Source organism: Lathyrus oleraceus, chromosome 4, assembly GCF_024323335.1.
Source record: "Lathyrus oleraceus cultivar Zhongwan6 chromosome 4, CAAS_Psat_ZW6_1.0, whole genome shotgun sequence".
NCBI classification, from domain to species: domain Eukaryota; kingdom Viridiplantae; phylum Streptophyta; class Magnoliopsida; order Fabales; family Fabaceae; genus Lathyrus; species Lathyrus oleraceus.
The window spans coordinates 29,024,093-29,050,618 of record NC_066582.1 but is presented as its reverse complement, the minus strand read 5'-3'; the positions used below and the strand labels follow the sequence as shown (position 1 = coordinate 29,050,618).

The 26,526-nt window shown below is 36.9% G+C and overlaps 2 protein-coding genes across 3 annotated transcripts; one reads left to right on the top strand and one right to left on the bottom strand.

Annotated features, from left to right (window-relative positions):
• Positions 1 to 22,499: 22,499 nt before the first annotated feature.
• LOC127135043 (peroxidase 16) lies at positions 22,500 to 24,556 on the top strand. The gene is made up of 4 exons (XM_051061862.1): positions 22,500 to 22,960; positions 23,113 to 23,308; positions 23,574 to 23,741; positions 23,844 to 24,556. The coding sequence occupies exons 1-4, from the start codon at positions 22,715 to 22,717 to the stop codon at positions 24,248 to 24,250; spliced, it is 1,017 nt and encodes a 338-aa protein (XP_050917819.1). The 5' UTR covers positions 22,500 to 22,714; the 3' UTR covers positions 24,251 to 24,556.
• A 254-nt stretch (positions 24,557 to 24,810) lies between these two features.
• LOC127135042 (uncharacterized) lies at positions 24,811 to 26,292 on the bottom strand. Of its 2 annotated transcripts, none has more exons than XM_051061861.1 (3): positions 26,005 to 26,292; positions 25,378 to 25,569; positions 24,811 to 25,294 (listed from the first exon to the last, which is right to left on the bottom strand). In XM_051061861.1, exons 2-3 carry the CDS (start codon positions 25,486 to 25,488, stop codon positions 24,920 to 24,922), a joined length of 486 nt encoding a protein of 161 aa, XP_050917818.1. In that variant the 5' UTR covers positions 25,489 to 25,569; positions 26,005 to 26,292; the 3' UTR covers positions 24,811 to 24,919. The 2 variants fall into 2 exon arrangements, with proteins under 2 accessions (XP_050917818.1, XP_050917816.1); XM_051061859.1 differs by having other exon boundaries at positions 25,378 to 25,530; positions 26,005 to 26,281.
• Positions 26,293 to 26,526: the final 234 nt, after the last annotated feature.

The window sequence follows — 26,526 nt, the reverse complement described above, 5'->3', positions numbered from 1 at the left end:
CAAAAACATAGCATGGATAAGAGAAAAAAGAGAGTCGAGATTTTACTTGGTTATGAAGAAATGGAGGAAGCAGTTGTTGTTTGGCCAGTATGAGCTTGAACAGATGAAGGTCTTGGTCCCAAATGATGTATCCTTGAAGAAATTAAGCTCAAACTTGCTTGGTTCGACTCTAACTCCAAGCTGCCATGGGAGAATGTTTTGGAAAACAGAACACGATGAAGATGTTACAGTTGGTGAATGGTGCTTCAAACCAGCTCAAGGTTGTTGGTAGATGATCAAAACACTAATGGTTGCTCGAGGGTTTTGGAGATTTCGGCAGAAAATGCAATATGTGCAAAAATGCAAAAGTGAGAGAATGAATGTTTTTGGTCTGTTGGAGGCTGCAGCTAGGTTTCCAAATGGCAGAAAAGTTGATTTTATATGACTGTTTAAGGTTGCATTATTAAGAACTAAACATAGTTTGATTAAATGGTAAGTTTTGCTAATTGGTGGTTTTGGTTCACATGTGGAGGTGCAGTGGCTGGTGCACGAATTTGGGCTTCAAAACAGGCTGCAAATAACATATTAAACACATCCCAATTGGCCAATTGTGTCAAAAATGTTTAATTCCAAAAGTCAACTTTTGGTCCACTTGAAATGAATAAAGTCAAGTCAAAAAATGCCATTTTGCATGGTGAGGTTTTGGTACATGATGAGTCTATTTTTGGAAAGAGGGGAACAAATGGAGATTGTGGGAAAAAACCCCACTAAAATTGGCCTTGTGGTTCATGAGATATGGCTTGTTGAAGTTCAAAAATTTGTGAAAATGAAATGATCATATCTTGCAAACCATACATGGGATTTGGGAGTTCTTGGACTTTTTGGAAATGGGAGAACAAGATCTTCAACTTTCATGTTGGGCAAAAATTCATTTGAAGCTTGTATCATGATGTAGGTTTAAGATCAAGAAGTTTCCATTTTTGGCAGTTGAAATTACAGGTCCACTTTCTATTTTGGGAAATTTCTGATTTTGCTTCAAATTCTTCCATGATGGTATTTGACATGATATATGAGGCTTGTATGGACATGAATGAACTCCTTCAAATCAATTCCATCCATCAAATTACTGATTAAATCCACAGTTGACCAAGTTTGACTTTCTAGGGTTTTGCTTGACTGAAGCACCTCTGATGAATTCCAAACCCTAATTCCTTGAGGACTTGATTCCAAATGATGTCCCAAGTTATATGAACTCTTGATTATTGATCATGGTGCCCAAATTCTGCAAGAATGGCCACCATCCACTGCTTTGACTGACTGATGACTGACTTTGACCTAATTGCTGATGATTGCTTCAGCTGCAAGCAACAAGGTTAAACTGACAATATTTTTGTACTTTTTGGTAAATAAACATATGAAAAGCAAAGATATACAAATGCAAAACATGCTTGGTGATCAAGAACCACACTCACAAGGCAAACCACCCACTAGGAGGGAAGCTAGGGCATGCAATGATCCTTGAGGCCATGATATGATATGATATGGGCCATGAGGGATCTTAGGGCCAAAATTGGGGTCTTACAGGTAGATGCATCCAACAAGGTGCCTTCTATCAGAATTCAGAAAGACCACCCTAAGGATCTTATCATAGGGGATCCCAATAGTGGTGTGACTACCAGATCAAGGGAGAATAGCTCAAATTCCTGTTTTGTATCCAAGGTTGAACCAAAAAATGTGAAAGATGCCCTGACTGATGAATATTGGATCAATGCCATGCAAGATGAACTGGAGCAGTTTAAAAGGAATGAAGTTTGGGAGTTAGTTCCACGACCTGAAGGGACTAACATCATTGGTACCAAGTGGATCTACAAGAACAAGTCTGATGAGAAAGGAGCAATCACTAGAAATAAAGCCAGACTAGTGGCACAAGGATATACTCAAGTTGAAGGGGTTGATTTTGATGATACTTTTTCACCAGTTGCAAGGCTTGAATCAATAAGATTGCTGTTAGGTGTTGCCTGCATTCTGAAGTTCAAATTGTTCCAAATGGATGTGAAGAGTGCCTTTTTAAATGGCTACTTGAATGAAGAAGTCTATGTGGAACAACCTAAAGGGTTCTGTGATCCTAACCTGCCAAAACATGTGTACAAGTTGAGGAAAGCTTTGTATGGGTTGAAGCATGCTCCTAGAGCTTGGTATGAAAGGTTGACTGAATTTCTGACCTCTAATGGGTACAGAAAAGGAGGGATAGATAAGACCTTGTTTGTGAAGGATGAAGATGGAAAAATCATGATTGCCTAAATTTATGTGGATGATATTGTCTTTGGTGGAATGTCAGAACAAATGGTGAAACATTTTGTTCTCCAGATGCAATCCGAGTTTGAAATGAGTCTGGTTGGGGAATTGACTTATTTTCTTGGACTGCAAGTTAACCAAATGGAGGATTCTATGTTTCTCTCCCAAAGCAAATATGCCAAGAACATAGTTAAGAAGTTTGGTATGGATAATGCTAGTCACAAAAGAACTCCTGCACCTACTCATTTAAAATTAACTAAAGATGAAGGAGGTTCTAGTGTTGATCAATGCTTGTATAGAAGCATGATAGGTAGTCTACTATATCTAACTGCCAGTAGACCTGATATTGCATATGCAGTTGGTGTGTGTGCTAGATACCAAGCAGAACCCAAAGTGAGCCACTTAAATCAAGTCAAGAGAATTCTCAAGTATGTCAATGGGACTTGTGACTATGGTATGCTCTACTCTCATGGCTCTGAGCCTGTCTTATCTGGGTATTGTGATGCTGATTGGGCTGGGAGTGCTGATGACAGAAAAAGCACATCAGGAGGATGTTTCTTTTTGGGAAACAATCTCATATCATGGTTCAGCAAGAAACAGAACTGTGTATCACTGTCCACTGCAGAGGCTGAGTACATAGCAGCTGGAAGCAGTTGTTCCCAACTGGTATGGATGAAACAGATGCTGACTGAGTACAATGTCTGTCAGAATGTCATGACATTGTTCTGTGACAATCTCAGTGCCATCAATATTTCAAAGAATCCCATCCAACACAGCAGGACCAAACATATTGACATTAGACATCACTTCATCAGAGATCTGGTGGAAGACAAAGTGATTACTTTGGAACATGTAGCTTCTGAACTACAACTTGCTGACATATTCACAAAGGCGTTGGATGCTACTCAGTTTGAAAATTTAAGGGGAAAATTGGGAATATGCCTTTCTGAGGATTTATAGCAACCAAGGATGTTTGGAATGTATTGTTTAATATTTCTAACTATTAAACAATTGAAAGTGTGCTCTGATTGGTCAACAGATCATAGCTATTTCACTTACAGCAAGTGTGTTAACAAGATGTTAAGGGGATATCCTAACATGAGACAGCCTATGTACCTGCTGAAGTTCAAGAACATGTTCATGCAGGAGTGTTTCAAGATGTCATACACAAAGTCATGGCATCTGATATGGTTGTACCTGCTGTGAAGAAAGAGTGTGTGTCTACTTGATCAAAGCTGTGAAGCAAGATCAAGTGGGTGTTGTCTTGATCAAGGCTGAGAAGCAAGATCAAGAGGAGGTATCCTTGATTGAAACTGTGAAGTAAAATCAAGATTGTGTTTCTGACAAGTATGTGTAATTTTATTTTGGTTTGGTCTGTAATGTTAAGTGTTGCTTTGGCAACATTTTTGACAAAAAGGGGGAGTAACACCTGTACCCCTGGACAACAAATTTGGTATTTGCTTGAACAAATATTGAAGATCCTCTAATCCAGAGGTTGTGCTGCAACTTGATGTTCACCTTATATGTGTGATGAGTGTGAGTGTGTTGCTGTTTACTATCTGTATGTGTGTTGCTGTTTGAAGTTTCTATTTAACTTCTGTGTGTGCTGAGTGAGCTGCTATTATGAGTGTATTAGCTATGGTAATTCTCTGCTAGGATGTGTGTTTTCCGCTGCTGTGAACTCTGTTGTGATGCCAAGTTGTTTTAGCCAAAAATTTGCCAAAAGGGGAGTTTGTAGATGTTTGATTGGCTGCATTTTGTGTTAAAACACTAACTGTACTCTGATGTCTTGACTGATGTCATGACATGCTTTGTAGATGTTTGATTGGCTGCATATTGTGTTAAAACACTAACTATACTCTGATGCCTTGACTGATGTCATGACATGCTTGAGTAGCATGCTGCAAGATTAGCTAATACAGGATTTACTGTATGTCAAACTGGATGTTATGACATTCATCCATGACAGCAGATACTGAACTATAGAATAGTTGGTTTTTCTGTTATAGCTCAGTATTGAGTTCAGTTTGTTTTTCAGGAGAGTAGCAGACCTGACACATAGCCTACTGTCTGAATGTCAAACTGAATGTTATGACATTCATCATTGACAACATATACTGAATAATAGGTAGGTTGGTTTTTCTGCTACAGTTCAATATTTATTTCAGTCTGTTTTTCAGGAGGATAACAGACCTGGCATATGGCTCATTGTCTAAATGTCAAACTGGATGTTATGACATTTATCTCTGACAGCTGATACTGAAGTATAGACTGGTTGGTCTTTTACAGTTCAACATTTAGTACAGTCTGTTTTCAGGAAAATAACAGACCTAGCATATGGCCTATGTTCTGGACGTCAAACTGAATGTTATGACATTCATTCCTGACAGCATATGCTAAAGTGTAGGATGGTTAGTTTTTCTGTTTCAGTATTTTTCTCAGGCTATTTTTCAGGAATCCAACAGCTGAGCTAAAATCCAGGAAACTAACAACTAAGCTACAATTAATGGACCTAACAAATAGCCTATTTGTTAGCACCCTAATATGTGGAAATTAGGTCAACTTGCTTAACCTTATTTTTAGGAAATACAAGTACAAGGCCCAAGTGCTGCAATATAAAAGGATGGAAATCCTGATTTCAGAACTCAGGGGTTTTTAGCGTGAAGCATTCATTGTTCCATTATACTTCACTGCTGTAGTTGAATGTGTGTCTTGTATTAGGTGTAACTTGTGAGCCAAGCAATTATCACCTAGATGATTGCATTGGACTAGGGTGTTCATTGAGTTGTAAGTGTTGTGTCACTCTAAGCTTTTAAGCGTGAGTGCTGTGTTTCTTGATTAAAGTTGTTAAGCACAATCAAGAGTTGTTTGAAGTATAACTTCACCATTTAACTTTAAACTAATTAAAGGTTGTAATCACTGTGGTGATTGAGGGGGAGTGAGTAGGAACTCTGATCTTAGTTTAAGATTGAAATTGCATTGGGTAGGTATTAAGTGATAGGATTAAATAGTTGGTTTAAGGTCTGAATTAATACTACTAATAGTGGATTTCCTCCCTGGCTTGGTAGCCCCCAGACGTAGGTGTGTTTGTCACCGAACTGGGTAAACAATTCCTTGTGTTATTTACTGCACTTACATTTATCGGTTGTAAACATTCCTGTCTGCGCAGAATCGGATGTCATAACATCCTGTGTGACATCGATAGTCTGTTAACTAGAATTTCACAAGTGACCAAGTGTTGTTGACTTCGATTGACTTCAGTTCTTCGTTCATTGCTTTCACCCACTTAGAATCTTTCAATGCCTCAGTTGTATTGACTGGTTCACAATCTGCATAAAATCATAGTGTACCATCTCACCTTCTTCATTGACCATATCATCTGATGTAATCACACATTCTTGCAACCTTGCAGGCATGTGTGTTGTTCTCTGAGGTCTGCTTGGGCCTACTTCACCTCTGACTTCTTATCGAACTTCTCTTTCGACTTCACTAGCTGGTTCATCACATAAGATTCTCACTGAATCCTTATTAACATTCTCAGTCCAATCCCATTCCTTAAGCTCATCTATGATCACGTCCCTGCTGATCACCACTTACTTGTTCACTGGGTTGAACAACTTGTATCCTCCAGTCGAATGATATCCTATCAGGACCATTTGACTCGACTTGTCATCAAGTTTTCTTCTCAACTGATCTGACACATGTCTATACACTATAGATCCAAACACTTTTAGATGACTCAAGCTAAGCTTGACACCAGACTAACATTCTTTTGGCGTGATTCATTCTAGCTTCTTTGTCGCAAATCTGTTCAGGATATATGTTGTAGTCGACACACTTCTCCCCATAATTCTTTGGGCAGATGCTTGCCTTTCAACATACTTCTCACTATATTCATGATGGTTCTATTATTCCTTTCCGCGACTCCATTATGTTATGGAGTGTAGGGTGGAATCACCTCATGCACAATCCCTTCTTTCACACATAATGCGTCGAAGTCTTTTGACACATATTCTCCACCATCATCAGTCCTCAGAATCTTAATCTTTCGATCGTTTTGTCTTTCAACCATAGAGTTAAACTTTGGTAAATACCTCAGTCACTTCACTTTTCTCCTTGATCAGGTAAGCCCACAGTTTTTGACTGAAATCATCTATGAATGTTACAAAGTATTTGTTACCTCCAATCGAATCCATCTAGATATGACCACATACATTAGAGTATATGACTTTAAGAATTGCCTTCGACCTGCTTCCTGTATCCTTTTTGAAGTTGTTCTTGGACTGCTTTTCTTGCACACATTCTTCACACACTTCGTTTGGAATGTCGATTTATGGTTATCCTGAAACCATATTTCTTCTCTTCAAATATCTGATGTCCTTTAAATTGAGATGTCAAAGTCTATAATTCCATATCCATTCATCTCTACTGGTTGCTGTTGTAAGGCACTTATGCTCCATCACATTAAGCTCAATCTTGAAGGTTCTATTCTGAGACATTGGAGCCTTCAAGATAAACCTTCCATTTGAGTTGAGAACTCTCATCATCTTGCCTTTGATCGACACCTTGTAGTTCTTTTCGAGTATCTGCCCTATGCTGAGCAAATTGCTCTTCATGCCTGGTATGTACAACACATTTGAAATTACTAACCTCTTTCCATCTTTCCTCATAATCAGAACATCACCAACACCTTCAGCTGCTAAAGTATTGTCATTTGCAAACTTCACCATGTTCTTTATTGAGGGCTTCGTGTTGACAAACCAATCTTTCCTTCTAGACATGTGTGATGAGAATCCTGAGTCCATGTATTACTGGTCCTTGAATGTCTCTTCACCTCTCATTGTAACCATCAACAACATCTCTTCTTTTTCATGTTTCGCCAACTTTGCATAAGTTTCTTGATTCTTCTGCTTTTCTGGACAATCACTTGAATAGTGACCAGGCTTCTGACAATTGTAACACTAAATGTGACTCTTGTCTGACTTTCGACCACCACCTCTTCCACTACCTGCAGCACCACCTCTTTAGTTGCCATGGTTCCAGGGTTTTCTCTGATTTGACCAGTTCCCTTCTTGTTGATTTTGGCCAGTCGAATTGTTGTAGCCTCCTCTGTCTTTGTTTCCATTCCAACTTCCTTTGCCTTTTCTTTCTTTTGCTGATTACGCCTGCAAAGCCATATCACTCTTCGACTTTCCTGTAACTCTTTCAGCCATTCCTTGTTCTTGATAACAAAACACAACCTTTATCTGCTTGCACCAATTATCATGATTATTATTCTTGATAATCGGAAGATTCGCTGTAAAATGTCTGTTTGGATGATTAATTGCCATCGTGATTTTCTTCCCACGAATCGCTCAAACTGGAGCTCTAATACCAGATGTTGAAAATCCACCACAACCTATGGAGAATTTCTATCAATCTTGATGAACAAGATTGTTATCACCCATGCAATGACAATGAAAAAGAAGAACGATTTAGAAAGAAAGAAAGAACGTTGGAGAAGAATAATATGTTCTGCAGAGTTTTCTCTCTGCCCATAACCCATGAAAAGTTTCTTTATTCACTTTGCAACTGCAAAATTTTGTGAATACAATGTTCCGACTTCTCATTTTCAAGAATAAGGGTTACCCCATCTATTTATAGATTTAAGTTAACTTACTCCGTAAATCAAAACACAAAACTATAAAAACCCAAAATAATCAACACTACTAAAAATAAGTCTAAGTCGAAATCTTGTGTGAAACAACATGCTTCGACACTTCGACACACTAGATAATTCAATATTTTCTTACTTCTGTCGAACAACCTGCTTTAACATAAAGAATTACAATTCAACAGAGATAATAAAAATATTAATTTTAATTAATCTTTTAAGAAAAATATTTATTCAATGTTTATTTTGATACGCTCTAATGATTTTTAAATGAATAATTTCTAAATCTAAATAAATAGTAACATGTACAATTCTACTAATGTATTATAATTGTTTTTACTTTCACATTACAATAATAAAAAAATATTAATTTTAACTAATAATATAGATTAGTTTCGAGTATGGTACTATTTTTGATTAAACTGTATTAATTTATAGTTTAATCTTGGACTATAGAACGAACAGTGATACATGTACAACGCTCTAAGAAATTATTGAAGGGCTCTTTGATCTGTTATTACAATTATTAATTTTTTGAACATGGTGAAAGCACATGAAAGGTAAAGTTTAAATTAATACTATTGTTGTTGACTTAGATTCTAAAACCACCACACACAGCTCGTAGGAAGACAAATTGATACTGAGGATATTATGAGTCAAGCGCAAGTCATGGTAATACAATCTGGAATTACATTTGCATGAGCTGGTTTTTAATCTTATTCTTGCCTTCCTTCCTGTCAACTCTCATCTTGCATGTGCATGGATACAATATTCTAATTAGTAATAATAATAACATCATTTGGTAAAATCAACAACAACATGAATATGAATGAATGTGAGAGAGAGAGATAATAGATATTTTATTCCCTGTCATATAGGTACACTACGCCAAAAACTTGAATAGACAGCGCCCCTTAGAGGGCGCTTTATTACAAAAGCGCACTCTAAAGTGAAGAGAAAAAATAAGGAGCATACTACTAGAATAGACAGCGCACTTTAGAGGGCGCTTTTGTAACAAAGCGCACTCTAAAGTGAAGCGAAAAAATAATGAGGAAATGGAGGGACACCAATAGAGGACGCTTTATTGAAAGCGCCCTCTAAGGGTAACCTTAGAGGGCGCTTATAAAAAAACGCTCTCTATGTCCATGTACATTTCCAGTTTATAAGGCGCTTTTGGAAAGCCTTAGAGAGCGCTTTTAGAAGCGCCCTCTTAGGCCCCCTTTAGAGGGCGCTTTTGTAACAAAGCGCCCTCTAAAGTGAAGCCAAAAAAAAAATGGAGGGACAACAATAGAGGGCGCTTTTGTGAAAGCGCCCTCTAAGGTTACCCTTAGAGGGCGCTTTTGAAAAAGCGCTCTCTAAGTCCATGTACATTTCCAGTTTAGAAGGCGCTTTTGGAAAGCCTTAGAGAGCGCTTTCAGAAGCGCCCTCTTAGGCCCCCTTTAGAGGGCGTTTTTTTTTAAAAAGCGCCCTCTAAGGTCCCCTTTAGTAAACATTAAAATTATAACATATACTGCATGTCTCTTTATTTTCCCTCTCTATAAGCTATTTCGTTTACGTAACCGGGTTTTCTCTCAACTGTGATTACTCTCTACTGCGATTACTCTCGTCCTCCGTTCGTTCTCCCTCCCTCACCGTCATCGTCGCCGTTCGTTCTCCCTCCCTCACCGTTCACGTTCACTGCGTTATCCTCTTCCACCGTCACTGTTCACTTTCTTCTCCATCGTTACCGTCACCTTTAAGGTATTTCTCTTCTCCATCGTTACCGTTCACTTTCTTCATGTGTTTGATTAGGGCATTTTCTAAACTTAGTTTTTCATTTTGTGCATTATGTTGATTAATGTTGTTTAGGGCAGACTGAGTTTTTTATTTCTGATTGAAAATTGATATATTTGAAGTGTGTTTGAGCTTGTGCTTGGAAGTTTGATGATTATGGATGCAAGTTTGTTCATGTTCCAAACACCATAAGTTTGCATTGGTCTTTTGCATGCAGTAGGTGTGTGTGAGTTTGTATTCAATAATGATAAAAAAAAGAGTTTAGATTGTTGTAACATGAGAGAAATGGAAGGTATATGAATGTGTTCACGTATTGAATCATTGTCTTACTTGGGTCTTATTGAATCATTTCTATATTACAGATAAAATGGCTAACCAAGACGATACCCATGCCGCGAATGAATCACGTAATAATGTTGAAAAAGAAATCAAACGAGGATTGACTGTTATGAAGTCAATCATTCGTGCAAGAGACAAGGGTGTAAAATTTGAAGTACATTGGAGTGCTGAAGACCAACTAATTGAGCCTAACGGTTCAATGTTGGCAAGTTACATTGGTTTCCTTGTTCGCCAACATATTCCGATTACATGTGATAATTGGAGAAGTCCGGACTTGAAGGTTGGCAAGGAAAAAATATGGTCGGAGATACAGGTACTTACCATATATTGTTATATGTTTTTTTTGTTGACTATTTGTTAACCATATATTGTTATAATATTACTTTATAATAACACACTCCATTTGTATGTTTTTTAGAGATCCTTTCACATCGATGAAAGCCGGCAAAAATATTGTATTCAATTGGCCGGAAAAAGACTCCGAGGATTTCGATCCTTTTTGTGCAACAAATTTCTCAAGGATGAGGAAGGAAAATTTGTTGAAGGAGAACGGCCAATGAAGTATGCCGAGATTATTTCAGCCGATGAATGGGATAACTTTGTCGCCAAACGAAGAAACGAAAAATTCCATGTAATGTCTATTAATTATGGTATTATACAATTGTTAAGTTACTTGGTTCTAATATGCCTTAAACTTTTTTATCCAGGAAGTAAGCGACAAAAATAGGAAAAGGGCATCAATACCCGCGTATCCGTACAAAAAAGGGCGTACGGGTTATGCACGGTTACAACAAAGAATTGTGAGTATATTCAAATGCTATGAGCTTATACATTGTCACAATATGTTATAATTGATGATCTTATAATCTAATTCAATGTGTAGCTAGCCGAGGAGAAAAGTGACGCAACATCTCTTTCGGACCACGTATTATGGAAGGCTGCTCGGGTTGGGAAGGATGGGGCTGTCGTTGAAGCGGTCCAAAATGTTTATGACGAATGTGTAAGTATATGTAACATTATTTCTTTAATTATATCGAAAATTTTGTTAGACATATAATTCATTTTTAATCTCCTCTAATAATATTTCAGGAGACTTTATCGCAAACCGTACCTTCAACCGAGGTCCAGGATTGCAGGAGCGTACTTAGTCGAGTACTAAATGTTCCTGAGTATTCCGGTCGTGTGAGGGGTAAGGGTTTTGGTGTGACTCCGTCGTCATTTTATAAAAAAACAAAAACAAAAAATCCTACCAACAAAGAGGTGATGGAGACCTTGGCGGAGTTAAGGGCACAAGTACTCCAACTGCAAAACGAGAATGCAAGGTATAGAGAGGAAAGGTGCGCTTCCGAGGCAAAAGATACTAGTGACCGAGCTAGTATCAATCATCAACCGAAATTTCCCGAGGTAATTATATATGTTATTATGAAATTAAAATAGCACTTTTTTACTTGACACATATACAAGTTAACAATAACATTTATTATTGGTTTAGGGCATTTCACCTTGTCAGCTGTATCTATCGTCACCAACTTATCGCATGGTTGGCAAGGGAAAAGTGCACAATACTTCGGGTGAATTACTTCACCATAATCCCCTCCCGGTGGGATTTATGAAAGTTTCGGTTGACCTCGTATTAGATACGGACGCCCGTCTACCATTACCTGACGTTGTTTCAGAGACAACGTTGATGCGAGATGCAGTCGGATCCTTTGTTGGTTGGCCGTCAGATCTAATTTTCCCTGATGCCGAGGTATATATGTTCTAAATGATTATGAATATTTAGTATTCACATTTCAATTCAGCTACAATTATGATATTTAATCAATTATATGGTAATGTTAGACTCCTACAAGACCCACACATAAAGTTGGTAAAGGGATTTCAAGACGCATCGAGTCGGTTGCATCTCAAAAAGAGGTACAAATATATATACCCATTGAATTATATACGCAACGATTTTGTTGCATCACAAAAAGTCATGATTTATTTTATATGAATTTTTAGGTTCCCGGTCGAGAGTTAAAAAGCGCTGCTAAGGATATTCCAACGACGTCCGGGACAAAATCTCAAATTATGATGCGTCTTGAGAAAATGGTGGAGGAGTCCGATATTATGCATGGGGCCATTCGTACTATAGATTTTGAAGAAGGTGTTTTCGGAGCTGCTCATTTCGAAATAATTGGAAAGGAGGACTTCCAACAACTTTTTGAACACACCGAATTGGGCATCGCTGTCATTCATACATACATATGGTACTCCGATCAATCTATAATTTACTTAGTTGAACAATTTATTTACACATTTCAATGAGTAGTCTAATGTTTATTATGTTTCTATTTAAGGTATATGTATGTAACATTGATGCGGGGAACTGAATTGTGTAACCGTTTCAATTTTATTGCTGCTTCCCGTATCAATGCAACGTTAATAACGAATAATCCAACATCCGTAAAGAATGATCTAGTCGATAGATTCATGGCGGCCGGCGATAATACTACACCCAGTTTGTATTTTTTACCGTTTAATTCTGGCAACGGGTTAGATTTTCTTTCTAATAATTTCATTCTAATCTATGTATATCTTTTACGTAGAAAATTTTCAATTATCTAAATTTTTGTTTTATTTTACAGTGGTCACTGGGTGTTGGTTGCTATGGATCTTTCGAGACTAATAGTGTATTATCTCGATTCTTTATCGGGTGATTGGAGTAAATATCCGAGTATGAAGAAGACGGTTGACGCGTAAGTGAAATTCCCCTAAATATTCGTGTGTATTTGTATATTTAATTATGTCTGTCAGATTGATCTCAATATACGTTTTTATTTTGTTAGGGCAATAGTAAAATTTAGATTGAAAAAGAAATACCACAATAGGAAGGACATTACCTGGATCAGAGTTCAGGTATATATTAAGTATCTTATTTTTGCTTATAATAGTGTTTGTTTTTTTGCTTATAATAGTGTTTGTAAGAAATTAACTATATATATATTGTTTGTTTTTCTGTGTAGTGTCCTCAGCAAAATAATTCGGTCGATTGCGGATTTTTTGTAATGAGATTTATGAGAGACATCATTGCGTTGAATCGTATAGACATCCCAAAAATGGTATGGAATAATAACTTAGGGTTTATTTTAATATTATCGGATATTTCATCTAATTTGTTACTAAATCATGAATATGTTTTATTCTCTTAATTGTAGTACTTTGAGGAATACAAAACTTACTCAAGAGCAAATTTGGATGAAATCAAGGATGAATTGTGTCAATTCATTGTTGATCAAAGAATCATATAGCTAGGTTGTATATTGTTGTACATATATGTATGGAATGTTGTTGTTGTATGCTGTTGTTGTATATATGTTGTATATTGTTGTTGTAATTTTACTAAATCATGAATATGTTGTTGTATATTGTTGATCAAAGAATCATATATTAATGTTGTATATATGGAGGATTAATGTTGTATATAAATGGATTCATGTTGTATATATCAATGGATTAATGGTGTATAACATTGGATTAAAGGATGAAATCAATATGAATTTTACACTTTTGCAGCATGCGAACAGGTTACCAATTAAATATCCACTGTTTTTCAAACAATTTTTTTAAAAATAACTAACACTTTAGAGGGCGCTTTGTCCAGAAAGCGCCCTCTAAACACTTTACATTGACAACTTTAGAGGGCGCTTTTTCCTGAAAGCGCCCTCTAAACACTTTACATTGTCAACTTTAGAGGGCGCTTTTTCCTGAAAGCGCCCTCTAAACACTTTACATTGACAACTTTAGAGGGCGCTTTTTCCTGAAAGCGCCCTCTAAACACTTTACATTGTCAACTTTAGAGGGCGCTTTTTCCTGAAAGCGCCCTCTAAACACTTTACATTGACAACTTTAGAGGGCGCTTTCTCCAGGAAAACAAAGCGTTGTCTTTACCTATGCCAGCGCCAGATTAGAGGGCGCTTAAAAGCGCTGTTATAGGCCAAAATAAGCGCCCTCTATTCCCTTATTTGGCGTAGTGGTAAGTTTTGAAAAATCCTATAAAAAAAGTTTGAATCACCCCTTGCTATATGAAAATTCCCTGTCATGTAATTTTAAACATTTTTCTTCCTTAATCAATATTCGTTCGTCATGAAACACATTCAAACATAGTTGGTATTTCTTAAATAACGAAGGTCATATTTTTTCTGAAACGATTTCAATCGAAACTCAAGGGAAAATTGTATCTTACTCAATATTTTGCAAATGAAGAAACTATCTTCACTATGGAATAACAAGGAAGAAGTGAAGTTTTGTGTATGATATGTTAGTTTTAAGTCTCTAATTTAATCAAAAGTATGTTTTGCTTATGTTTGTGTATTTTTTGATCTTAGATGTTTTTTATTGTATGTTTTGGTCCCAAATTATGCTACCAAGTTTAATATGTTTCTTGTGGTTCCACGTGTTTTATTATTTTGTATTTATGTTGTGGTCCTAAATTATTTATGTTGTTTAGTTAGTTTGTTGTTGTCCATCTTTGCTTAAATAAGTTGTATTATTTTAAATTGTTGTTCAGACTTGTTCAAAATCAAAGGGTTAGGTTAAGGATACATCATAGGGATGAACTAGTTCACACACCTATTAAATGGAGTGTTAATTGGGTGGCTAAAATGATTTTGAAGTGGGATAATGATTATATATATGGTACATTATGGCAGGGATTATAGTTATTGAAGAGACAGTCGTTAAAAGGCAATTATAAGGGGCGACAAACATTCTTAACAAGATAATTTATAAAGGATATGAAGAGTCAGGAAGGAGAAGAAGGAAATGTATAAATAGGAGGATCCTTTGAAGGTAGAGTGGGGACAAAACATGAAAACCTCACATAACAGACACTTCAACCATTCATTTTAGGCATTCTTGAACTAGAACAAGGAGGTCAACCTCTTAGTGTTTTTTAGCAAGAACATTTGGTGCCCACTATGGGACATTGGTAAAACTTGCCCATGCCATGCAAAAAACCATCAATAAAGCGTTAGTTTTTACCAGACAATGTCAGGATCGTCTACCATTCGAATTGACCCACCTCCCCCCACCATACATAACTCAATTGCTCGCGGTGGTAGAAGCACTTCATCAATAAAACGAGGCCTTGCAAGACAATGTCCAAGTCTTGCAATCACAAAATATTCAAGATAAAGACACAGAAGAGGATCCTCTAGACTCTCAACCTTTATCCAAAGCTATCTGGAATGACCAGGTCCCAGAGAACTTCAAGCCACCATCATTAGCATCTTTCAATGGTAAGACTGATCCCCAAGAGCACATTATTGCCATTAACAATCAAATGGCCATAGTAGGAGCTTTCAATTCACTCAAATGCAAACTCATGGTCGAGACCTTTAAGGAAGGTGCTCTAAGGTGGTATATGAGTCTACCCAGGTTCTCGATCATCAGCTACCACGACTTAACCAAGAAGATGGTACAAAACTTTTCAGCAAGTAAGCATAGGAAAGTGTCGAGTACTAGTCTATTTAGCATCCGAAAATGTCACGCGGAATATCTTCGGGAATATATGGCAAGATTCAATAAAGAAACAGTTAAGGTATCACATCCGAATCAGGAAATGTTCTTCTGAGCATTTCAACACGGCCTCAAAGCCAGGAAGTTCAATGAATCTTTAGCACAAAAAATGACATCCAACATGGACGAGGTTATCACCCTGGAGGAATGTTACATCAAAGAAAAAGAAAGTAACATGAAAAAAAGATCCCGATACGTAAAATAGAAAGTGAGGACCAAAGAAGAAGGAACTAGACATAGGAAATAATACTTTAAGCCAGGATCCAGAGACTGGCAAATAACAAGGCCATTCCGACGACCGTTCAAAACCGAGCAGGATTACACGCCATTAAACGCTAGACGTGAAGACATCTTAAAGGAAGTCTATCACCTCAAATTTCTCCCCATTCTGGTGGTACCAAAAGGGGTGCATACTATAATGGGAAAGACGGAAGTGCATGGTATGCATATCACAGACTTAGAGGACACCACACAAAGAATTGTCACCAGCTTAAAAAATAAATTGAGATATTAATTCAGAGAGGTCAGTTATTATCATATGTTAAAGATGTGGGAGGTCAACCCGGAAAAATAAGTCCTCATCGAGAAGACCCTAATTTGGAAAATCCTACATAGAAGAAGGGAAAGAGTACATAAGAAGTCCGTGAATCTAGAATAACCTGTCATACACTGAACATAATTGCAGGGGGATTCACGGGAGGAGGAGAAACTAGCTTGGCTAGGAAAAGGTATGCGCAATCAGTAACGCACATTGAAAAAAAGTCATCGTTAGAAGGGAAAGAGGATTCAATTGTAATCAGTTTCTCCAGAAAGGACTTAGAAGAAGTGCTGGCTCATGAAAATGATATCATGGTGATTAAAGTATATATATGTGATTGAAGCATAAAGCAAGTCTTGATAGACCCTGAAAGCTTAGTAAATGTCTTGTACTGGGATACATTCAAAGGGATGAATTTTGATACCACCGAGTTACTCCCGTTCAAAGGTACTTTTGTAGGATTCTCTAGAGAGCATATACAGGTACTAGGGAATCTACGTATAATGACCACCTTCGGTAGTAGAGACCATCCTATGAGCATCCAGGTAAGACATATAATTGTCAATGTTGTGTCCCCCTATAACATTATTACTGGAAGATCCTCGTTCAATGCTCTGAAAACAATGTTGTCCACCCTACATCTTACATTAAAGTATCCCTTAGAAGATGGCCGATTTGGAATAGTAAAAGGTGAACAAGGAATATCCAGGAAATGTTATAAAGATAGTCTGATATTGAAAAGAAGGAATTATGTTGACGAACCACCCAAAGATGACCAGTTAATAGTAAACTCAATCAATATCGATCCAAGAGAGGAGCCACTGAAGAACCAGCTAACGAATAGTGGGAGTGCCAGAAAGATACAGAGTGATGTCCGATCAGTCCATCCAACTCGGAATGGAGCTAATTAGACGTCGGGAGATGACGATAAATATGTTAAAGTCGACTTTAACATAAGGCACCACCCCTTCGTGTATGATCTCTTAAGCATACCATGGGGATTTTACAAATAGATATTGAATGTTCCGAGTTCATTTCTCATCAGTGATGGACTGATGAAATTCCTAGTAGGGGCTATATATCATTTCACCAGATGGGAAGCGTCAGAGTCAACAAGTGAAATGATACTGATCAGAGTGGGGAGGGAGCAAGACATGGTCAGAATGATATGGACCAGGAACATCATACCGACTTAGGGACTTCATACTCCTAGTGAAAAAATTAGCTTGGTAGGCCTAGATAACATGACTATAATGCAAAACATTACCAAGAAACTCGAGCTTAAGGTCTGGCAAAGAGGACGTCACAAAATGAGCCTGATGGTAATAAAGATGACGGGCTTCAGGAAAAAGGTAAACCGACCTTGTATAGGGAAGGGTCCTTTAGTGGCAATCACATGATGAATAATGAGACTTACAAGTTGGAGGATTTTGAAGATGTGGAAGGATCCAGGGTCTGGAGTGTAATCAGTTTTAAATTTTACCATAACTAGTCTATGTAATAGGTATTATTAATAAAATTATGGGAATGCACTATTTTCCCTTGCGTGAGCAAGGGTTTTTAATGAGGCAGCCATGGTTGAAAATTATATTTTGTAAAGCATGTAATTTAGGCCCTCTTGCATAATCGGCTTCGGTCGGGTAATGTTTAATGAAACCTCTACCATAACTGAAGTCCAGGCGCACTTGAAGCCTCTAGCATAATCGGCTTCGTCCGAGTAACGTTTAATGAAACCTATGGCCTAACTAAAGTCCAAGTGAACTTGAAGCCTTTGGCATAATTGACTTTGGTCGGGTAATGTTTAACGAAACCTCAGGCCTAACTGAAGTCCAAGCACACTTGAATCCTCTAGCATAATCGTCGTTGGCCGGGTAACATTTAATGAAACCTCTGGCCTAACTGAAGTCCAAGCACACTTGAACCCTCTGGAATAATCGACTTCGGCCGAGTCATGCAAAATAACAACCTCTAACCATTATTTTAACGTCAACCCCCACAGGGCTCTGAACATCGATCATACAAGGTTAACAAACATATAACCTTAAGCGATTATGGGTTACTTACCACTGGACAAATCTCTGAAATGATATATTCAGAGATAGTCAGTCTGTGTTCGAAATAAGATACTTAACAAATTAGTAAAACCGACTCGTCGGGGTTTTGTACCTACATGGCATAAATCATAACTAAAACAAATATCATGGGGGCTCAAGTATTATCGTAAAAAGAAATCGGAAGGCATCTAAAACAAGGAAAAACACATCCGTAAGGGATGACCAACGACAAAGCAACTATGAACTAATAATTCGATGAGAATGATTTCTGGTTTAGAACACATCAAAGATTCTTAGCCCCTAACTCACATAGGTCATGTAAGGAATAAAACAAGATATACTCGGAATTTGCCAAAAAAACCTGTGATCATCTAAAAGGTATCAGGATTTGGTCATTTCTAATTCGAAAACACACGTGGTTAGATACAAAAATATGCATTAACAGAGTTAAACGAAATTAGTCAAGAACCCGCTAGGGGCTTTCCGACTTATATATCTCGAACCTGTCGAGTTTGGCAACGACCACGGGTCAATAACCAAGATCAATTTTCCCCGCCTTGCCAACAATCAGAGGATTGAATAAGACGTTCATGATTAAAGCTTGTTTTTACGCCCAAGGATTCTATGAAGGATAACTTCAGAAAGTCAACTATAAGAAGAAGAAAAGAAACAACCAATAAGCATTTAACAAAATATAAAAATGTCATAGTATGGGCCATAGCAGGACCCGTATACAAAACAAAAAGGAAAACCCCAATAGTCTTGAAAACATTACAAAACGGATGACTAAAAAATATTCTTCGTCTTTATCCCCACCCATAGCTTCGAGCTTATTGTCAACGACACTGTCTTCTTGGATCGGTTCATCAATATGAGAGGGCTCATCTTTTTCCATATCCACAGGGCGACAATTAACCACGAACTTGGAGAAATCCATCTTGGATAGGTCAAGGTCAGGGTAGAGGCACAAGGTTTGAGCCTTGGCCCTATCAAAGGCAGTGTCACCGGCATCAAGGACATCAATTTGAGCTCTCTGCAAATAGCTTTGCAATTGAACATTTGAATCCTGAAGCGACTGCATTGTCTTAGATTGTTAGTTAACAGTAGATTTTAACTCCTGATTCATAGCCTCCAATTTCTCTTCCAATAATCGCTTCTCCAAGTCGGATAATCTTACTGTTTGTGCTTTCTGATGCTACTTCAATTGAGTAACCTCTTTCTCATTTTTATCTCATTCTGTTCACATTTATCATGGACTTCAAACAATCCACGAGTTAAAACAACACATCTCATCAAATAAGAGCTAATGTTTTGGGTCAGTTTCCGTCGGACTATAGTTTTCACCTTGTTCACGTCGTCTGTCACATTCATGTGATCGTAGAGGAGTTTTAATCCATCGAAATTATTGCTCCAGAACTTGAATGCATTAGACGATCTAGTATGGTCGCTCCCACCGGTATCTTACATCAGAGATGAAATTTCCCAATTAGCTCTATAGACCTCGTCGGTCATTAAAGTTTTCATCTTCTTTGGAGAACTTGGATGAAATCCATTTGAAGGGGAAAAGGGGGAGGGTTGAGGATCCGAGGCAATTGGAGTGACTTTGTTTGGGGCTACCTTTCTTTTCTTCAATAGTCGGGTTTTTAAACCGGAAAAGTTCGATTTAACAGCAAGCTGGTCGACTACTCTCCTCGCTGCCTGGGCTTCTAGCATCAACCTTTTCTTCTCCTTGACCGAGATGCCAATCATTTTTTCTGAAAACAAAACAAGAAGAGAATTCAGTAGGATGCAAGATGACATCACAAGTGATACACGAAAAAATAATCAAGCATTACCCAAAAAAGATAGCATTTGGTCTTCGAATAAAGATAATAGATCCCAGACCTTCATCATACGGAAGGAGTCCAAGATGGCTAGAGACCTAACTTCTTGGTCGTTTAACTTATCAAAATCAAACCCGAATACCAAAAGAGGATTCCCGGTCCAATAGATAGGAAAATGGTAAGACCCTTCTAGTGCGTATATTACTAGAGGACATCTCGGTCCACACATAATTCATAGAAATTGGTCCTTGAAACCTTTATAGTTGGTGGTGTAAGCTTGAAGGAAACTCTTACCAAGAAGGCCACTAATAGTCACCCATCCACCCTTCTCAACACCTTTGATTTCGAAATAAAGAGAAAAATAAGCCTATTGTGGGCTCTATATCTATGGCCTCGCAGACTATTTCGAAAGCCTTGATAAACCCCCAACTGTTGGGATGAAGTTGAGAAGGGGTGACATTTATGGTTTTTAGTAGATCAGATTCAAAGTCAGTAAAGGGAAGATGGACATTGAAATCCTCCAATACCCCGACATAAAAATAAAAATATTCGTCTTTAACTCCCATACGACGAGCTATGCAAACACATTCCCCTAGAATACAGAGCTCCAAAATAACATTGTCTTCATTCCCAGTAGAAGATATATTCCTCAAAGACCGCAATTTAGCTATCTCCTCCCCGTCTATGGAATTGTGATCGTAACTTATCACTTCTTGATCAAATGATTCCATAATCTCCATCAGCACCTCTACGGATGAACCTGATGAAGAAGAGTCAAAATCAGAATCATTAAAGGAGGCAGAAATATCACTGTAAGCCTCCTTTACAATACGATAAAAGCCAGCTTGGGTTAGAGTATCTCTATATCCTCTCACGTAAAAATCCCAGAGATCTTTTATTTCACGAGCACTCAGGGTTTTCAGTGTTTCACTATTTTTATCACATGTATCAATAATAGTCCTGGAATAAAAGAAGGAGGAAATGAAAAGAAAATATATCTGGTCCGAGAAGATGAACGAGAACTCTGAAAATGTGCTTATAAGAGAAAAAGTCTCCTCCTAATGAGTGATAACCCAGAAGACAGATAGACGGTTTTAATAAAGAGAAAATCTTGATAAAAACTTAAAACAGTATCAAGCGCTTCAAATAATATGAGAGGATTAAATTTCCATAAAAATCATCATTACTCAATAAGGGGAAAATCTGGTGAGGATATATTGTCATGATTAAAGACACGTCACCAAAAACGAACATCACGACATGGGTAACTCGGGCATAAAAAGAATTTTTTATGCTTCTTTTGTCCGAACATTTTAACCTTTCAGATCTCATGCTCAGGGGACTTATGTATATCCCGAAAAACTAGTTGACTAACCGAGGTATAAGATCGACAAAACTTACAAGTGCACCCGAGCTCTTCAAAGCCAAATTAGAATAACAACTGAGTAGAGTAAGGTCATTAGGCCGGATAGCCAGACTCACTAATCGAAATCCGGGTATGACATGAAACCTACTAACTGAAATCTGGTCAGAACATTAGAATAAGTAAGACGTATTCGACCTTCTGTACACTAAGAATGATCCCATCAGTAGAGGTCAGACCCGATGATAAGGTTAAGATGCCATTTGAAAGATCACAAGAGACGTTACTATATGATACATTATGGAAGGGAGTTATAGTTACTGAAGAGACCACCGTTAAAAGGAAATTATAAGGGGCGGTTGACGTTATTAATAGAAGAATTTATGAAGGATATGAAAAGTCAGGAAAGAGGAGAAAAAAAATCTATAAATAGTAGGATCCTTGGATGGTAGAGGGGGGACAAAACACGAAAACCTCACATAACAAACACTTCAACCATTCATTTTAGGCTCTCCTTGAACTAGAACAACGAAGTCAACATTTTAGTATTTTTTAGCAAGAGCAAATATATCAGATAAATAATATAAGAACAATCCATTAACATAGAAATTGCATACAAGAGTACAAATTTGTGACTTAAGATCAAGATCTTATCCTTAAAAATTGGGAGTTTATATACTCATAATGCAATTAAACATGAAATAAGGGTTGAGGGAATATTACATGACTCATACCAAAGATAAGTGAGCTTAAATGGTGGGAAACCTCTCCTTTGGCATTAAAACTACTCAATAAATGCTTCACTCTCTATCAAAATCAAAATCCCTATGATTTGCTAAGAACTTAACATATACAATATGGTTTTTATTAAGGGGATTCACCCCAAGTATGATAATTTAACAAATAACTTTCCTATACACACTTTTCCTTACTTTGCTTTGGTTGTCATGAACATGCTTATCCATGGTTGTACTTACCTACCATCCCATTATTATATTACTAATTCATATACTCCAATAGTAAACTCTTTCTGCCCAAACAGTTTAGATGCTTCACGCCACTCTATTACTATATACTATCCTAAAATAGTCTTCGATTTTTAAAGTCTTGTTTTCTTCTTGTCAATCATCCTCATCACACATACTTACTTAGACAGTCTGTCCATGTAACACACCTTTGTTTATACTCTCATCACTCAATTATTCTCCTTAAAAAGTGTACCCCTTTTCATTTTTTATTAACTATTTAACTTCATGTCAACTACATTATTCTATTACATAACCTACCTCATCTTATGTTAACTAACTATATATAAATAACTAACTAGACTCATAAATGTTGCAAACAACAATTGTAGCATCAAAACAGTTACTAATGGAAGCTCCAAGATTTGTCTTCTTGTCTTTGCTTCTTCTTCTCACAGCTTCAACAACCTCAGCTCAGCTCACTCGTGGCTTCTATAACAATGTATGTCCCAATGTTGAACAAGTGGTTCGTGCTGCCGTCACTCAGAAGTTTCAACAAACATTTGTGACTGCTCCTGCCACTCTTAGACTCTTCTTCCATGATTGCTTTGTCAGGGTACGTCACTACTCTGTTATTTAGAAAAAAAATATTTTTTAGATTCATTGAATAATTAATGTATTTGGTTTATTATATAAAATTGATATATTGATTAAGAACCGAACGAGAGTATTTAAGTATGATATATAAATACTTGTTATTTGTAACAGGGTTGTGATGCTTCGGTTTTGATTCAATCTCCAAATAATAAGGCCGAGAAGGATCATCCTGATGATGTGTCATTAGCCGGGGACGGCTTTGACACGGTGATTAAGGCCAAGGCGGCTGTTGACAAGGATCCTAAGTGTCGAAACAAAGTCTCTTGTGCAGATATTCTCGCTCTCGCCACTAGAGATGTCGTCAATTTGGTACCATTCATTTTCTTCACCTTTTTTAAATCTTGATTGAAATTCCATTTAACCACGAGTCCTTCTTTGGGCGGATTTTAGTACTTTCAACGTGATTGCGTGCGTATATGCAAATGACCTGACTCTAATTAAAATCGGTAATTCACTTAAAAGAAAAACTTAGAACAAATATATCGAGGATTAATAAGAACTAGCCTATGAAAATTTGTTAATGTAATCCATATACCGACTGACGATTAATACTAATGTTATTGTCAATAATGTAGGCCGGGGTCCGTTTTATAATGTCGATTTAGGAAGGCGCGATGGAAGAATATCTACTTTGGCTGGTGTTCAACACAATCTTCCTGCCCCTAGTTTCAAATTGGATCAACTCAACACCATGTTTAATCGACACGGTCTCTCCCAAACCGATATGATTGCATTATCAGGTACACGTTTGGACTATCAGGTCTAACGCAAAACAGCGCGTGCGTGTGTGTGGGTGTTGTATGTAAACTTTGTGATAATGAGAGTTTGATATGTATGTTTAGGTGCACATACAATTGGATTCTCTCACTGCAACCGATTCTCAAATCGAATCTACAGATTCAGCGGAACAACGAGAATCGATCCATCATTGAATTTACAATATGCTTTACAGCTTAGGCAAATGTGTCCATTAAAAGTTGATCCTAGAATTGCCATTAACATGGATCCTGTCTCACCTAGAAAGTTTGACAATCAATATTACATAAATCTACAACAAGGAAAAGGACTATTCACTTCTGATCAAGTGTTGTTTACAGATTCAAGGTCAAAGGCTACAGTTAACTTATTTGCATCCAATGAAAAAGCTTTTGAAACTGCTTTTATTGATGCTATTACTAAGTTGGGAAAGGTTGGTGTAAAAACTGGTAATCAAGGTGAAATTAGGATTGATTGCTCCAAGGCCAACTAGAAAAAATCCGACATCATTGTCGGATTTCGATTCTCTGCATTAATAAAAGCGCGCACTATTGGTTTGAATCAGATGGTCGAGATCAGTAACCGTAGGGAGTCGGTTTCCATCTTCATTATCATCATTTCTTTTGAGAGTTTATGATTTTTGTATATTTTTGTAATTCATTGTTCTATTAATAATTGATGATTGAGTTCTTCAAATCACATTGAATCATTGCATCTAGTTTCTGATCAATTATCATAAGATGAAAAGAACTTATGGACATTTCATAAAGAGTTTTATAAGTTTTTTTAAACGGTCTCACTACACTAGTGCTTTTGTCCGCAGATAAGTTCAAATAAAAAGAAACAACCATGCCTTATCCCACTAAGTATAATCTGCTGCTATAATGTTCTATCCAGGACGGACGATGCTATTGTCCAAATCGTTAAACTCAAGTTCAAATATATTAATCCAAAAAGATTTAATATGAAGCGAAATTCTATGTATTAACACTTACATCATGACATGTTTTATGTCATGACTTAGTGTATAAGTTTAAATAAGTCAATTCAAACAGAAACGTGTGAATGCACGAACCATCTAAATTCAGTGGTTCATGCAAAATCGAAGTGTTACAACAATTACAAAGAAACAAAAAAGTTAATTAATAAACTGCTATTTAAGCTATAAACCTTGAGTAAAAGTCACACTGTTGCTTCTAATAGGGGCTTCTGTGTCACTGCATTCTCCTAACTGAAGTTTCATAGTACTATTCTTAACCTTGCTACCTCCTATGCTTAATGTCAAATCAACTTCCATTTCTTCATTACAATTCTGAAATGCAGCAGTGTAGGAACTAGTTCCTACCTCACCTTCATTGATGCAAAATGATGATCCTATCAAAGTGTTTTCCGCGGCCGGCTTTTCAAGATCAAAACCTCTTGAAATTTGCTTATCTATGTCATTCATTGGACTCCAAAAACTTTGTTGTCTAATCTTGTTTCTTAGCTCATTCATCAGCATCTTCTGCACATCGTATATTCGGTGTAGTTCTCTTACCTGCATAGGATGGCAATTTAGGACCGTTCATAGTTCGGTTCAGGAAGAAAAATCGAATCAAGTGACATGTTGAGGTTATATACCTGGTGTTTGAAGATGTCTTCATGCATCTGCATTGTCTTTTTGATGGATTCTATATTGTTTCTGTCAAGCTGCTTCTTATCCATGATGGATTCTATAATGCTCCCACACATTCACTCCACCCAAAGTTAAGTTGTTGCTCCCTACTATTATTGCTAGAACATTTATAGAATATTCAATTTTGATTTCCATGCCTATAAACATAAATTAAAACCATTTATTCCAATCATTCTCTATGACTTTAATTTTGATGCACTATCAGTAGTTTCTCAGATGAAGGGTCGATCAGGTAGAGAGGAGTTAAACAACTAGATATACAGAAAGACATAGAAAAACGATAAGAGAAGTTATAAAAAAAAAATCACGAGATTAACAATTTGGGTAGAATATTACCGTAGAAGTTGATTCATGTATCTGACCATTAGGCCTAAAATCAAGTGGGGACATCATATAGTGAAAACATTTATGAAGGGTCATACGTACAGATTTTGCTAGATATCAAAATGAATGTAAGACCATAAAATCAATGAGATATTTTTTGTTGTATGTATTACAATGGAATCAAGATGAGTTTGGAAACATCAAATAAACAAAAAAATATGCATCCTTTGAGGTTCAATATTTCATACCTGTAATATGAAGTAGCAGAATTAAAGATTTCTCTGGTGAATGACATTCTCATGCAACCATTTTCACACTTAATCTATAATAGTAATACTATTACAAGTGGAAAATTCTCTCATAGTTCTCCTTGAGAGACAAAAGATAGTTCATAGAAAGCAACAATTATGAGACTGACTTTGAGGTTAGTTAATAATTCAGGCTTGACAGGCTGTGAAGGAAGGAGGCAAGAAAAAGATGAAGTTTGCAAATGTGTGAGTGACAATGTAAGTGTCTGATATATTAAAATATTTTGTATTTAACATGTGTTTATAGTATAGTTGAATTATAATTTGATCATAAATATTTTGCTTAACTGTAATACTGTGGAAAAGGATAGAAGAGGGACCACCATAGAGTATATAATAATGAAGAGATAAAATGAAGCAATGTAGGACAGGAACAGGATATTCCAAACAAATTATTCATATGAAAGTTACTGATTCTTTGTATCTAAACTTTGGTTTGTTTTTAGAAACTCAACAATCGGA

Excerpts from the sequence above, each read along its gene's own strand:
- LOC127135042 (XM_051061861.1), bottom strand. The coding sequence starts at position 25,488 with ATGTGTGGGAGCATTATAGAATCCATCATGGATAAGAAGCAGCTTGAC. Across the intron at positions 25,295-25,377 it reads AAGACATCTTCAAACACCAG|GTAAGAGAACTACACCGAAT; the intron begins GTATATAACCTC and ends CATCCTATGCAG.
- LOC127135043 (XM_051061862.1), top strand. The coding sequence starts at position 22,715 with ATGTTGCAAACAACAATTGTAGCATCAAAACAGTTACTAATGGAAGCT. Across the intron at positions 22,961-23,112 it reads TCCATGATTGCTTTGTCAGG|GGTTGTGATGCTTCGGTTTT; the intron begins GTACGTCACTAC and ends TATTTGTAACAG. Across the intron at positions 23,309-23,573 it reads CACTAGAGATGTCGTCAATT|TAGGCCGGGGTCCGTTTTAT; the intron begins TGGTACCATTCA and ends TTGTCAATAATG.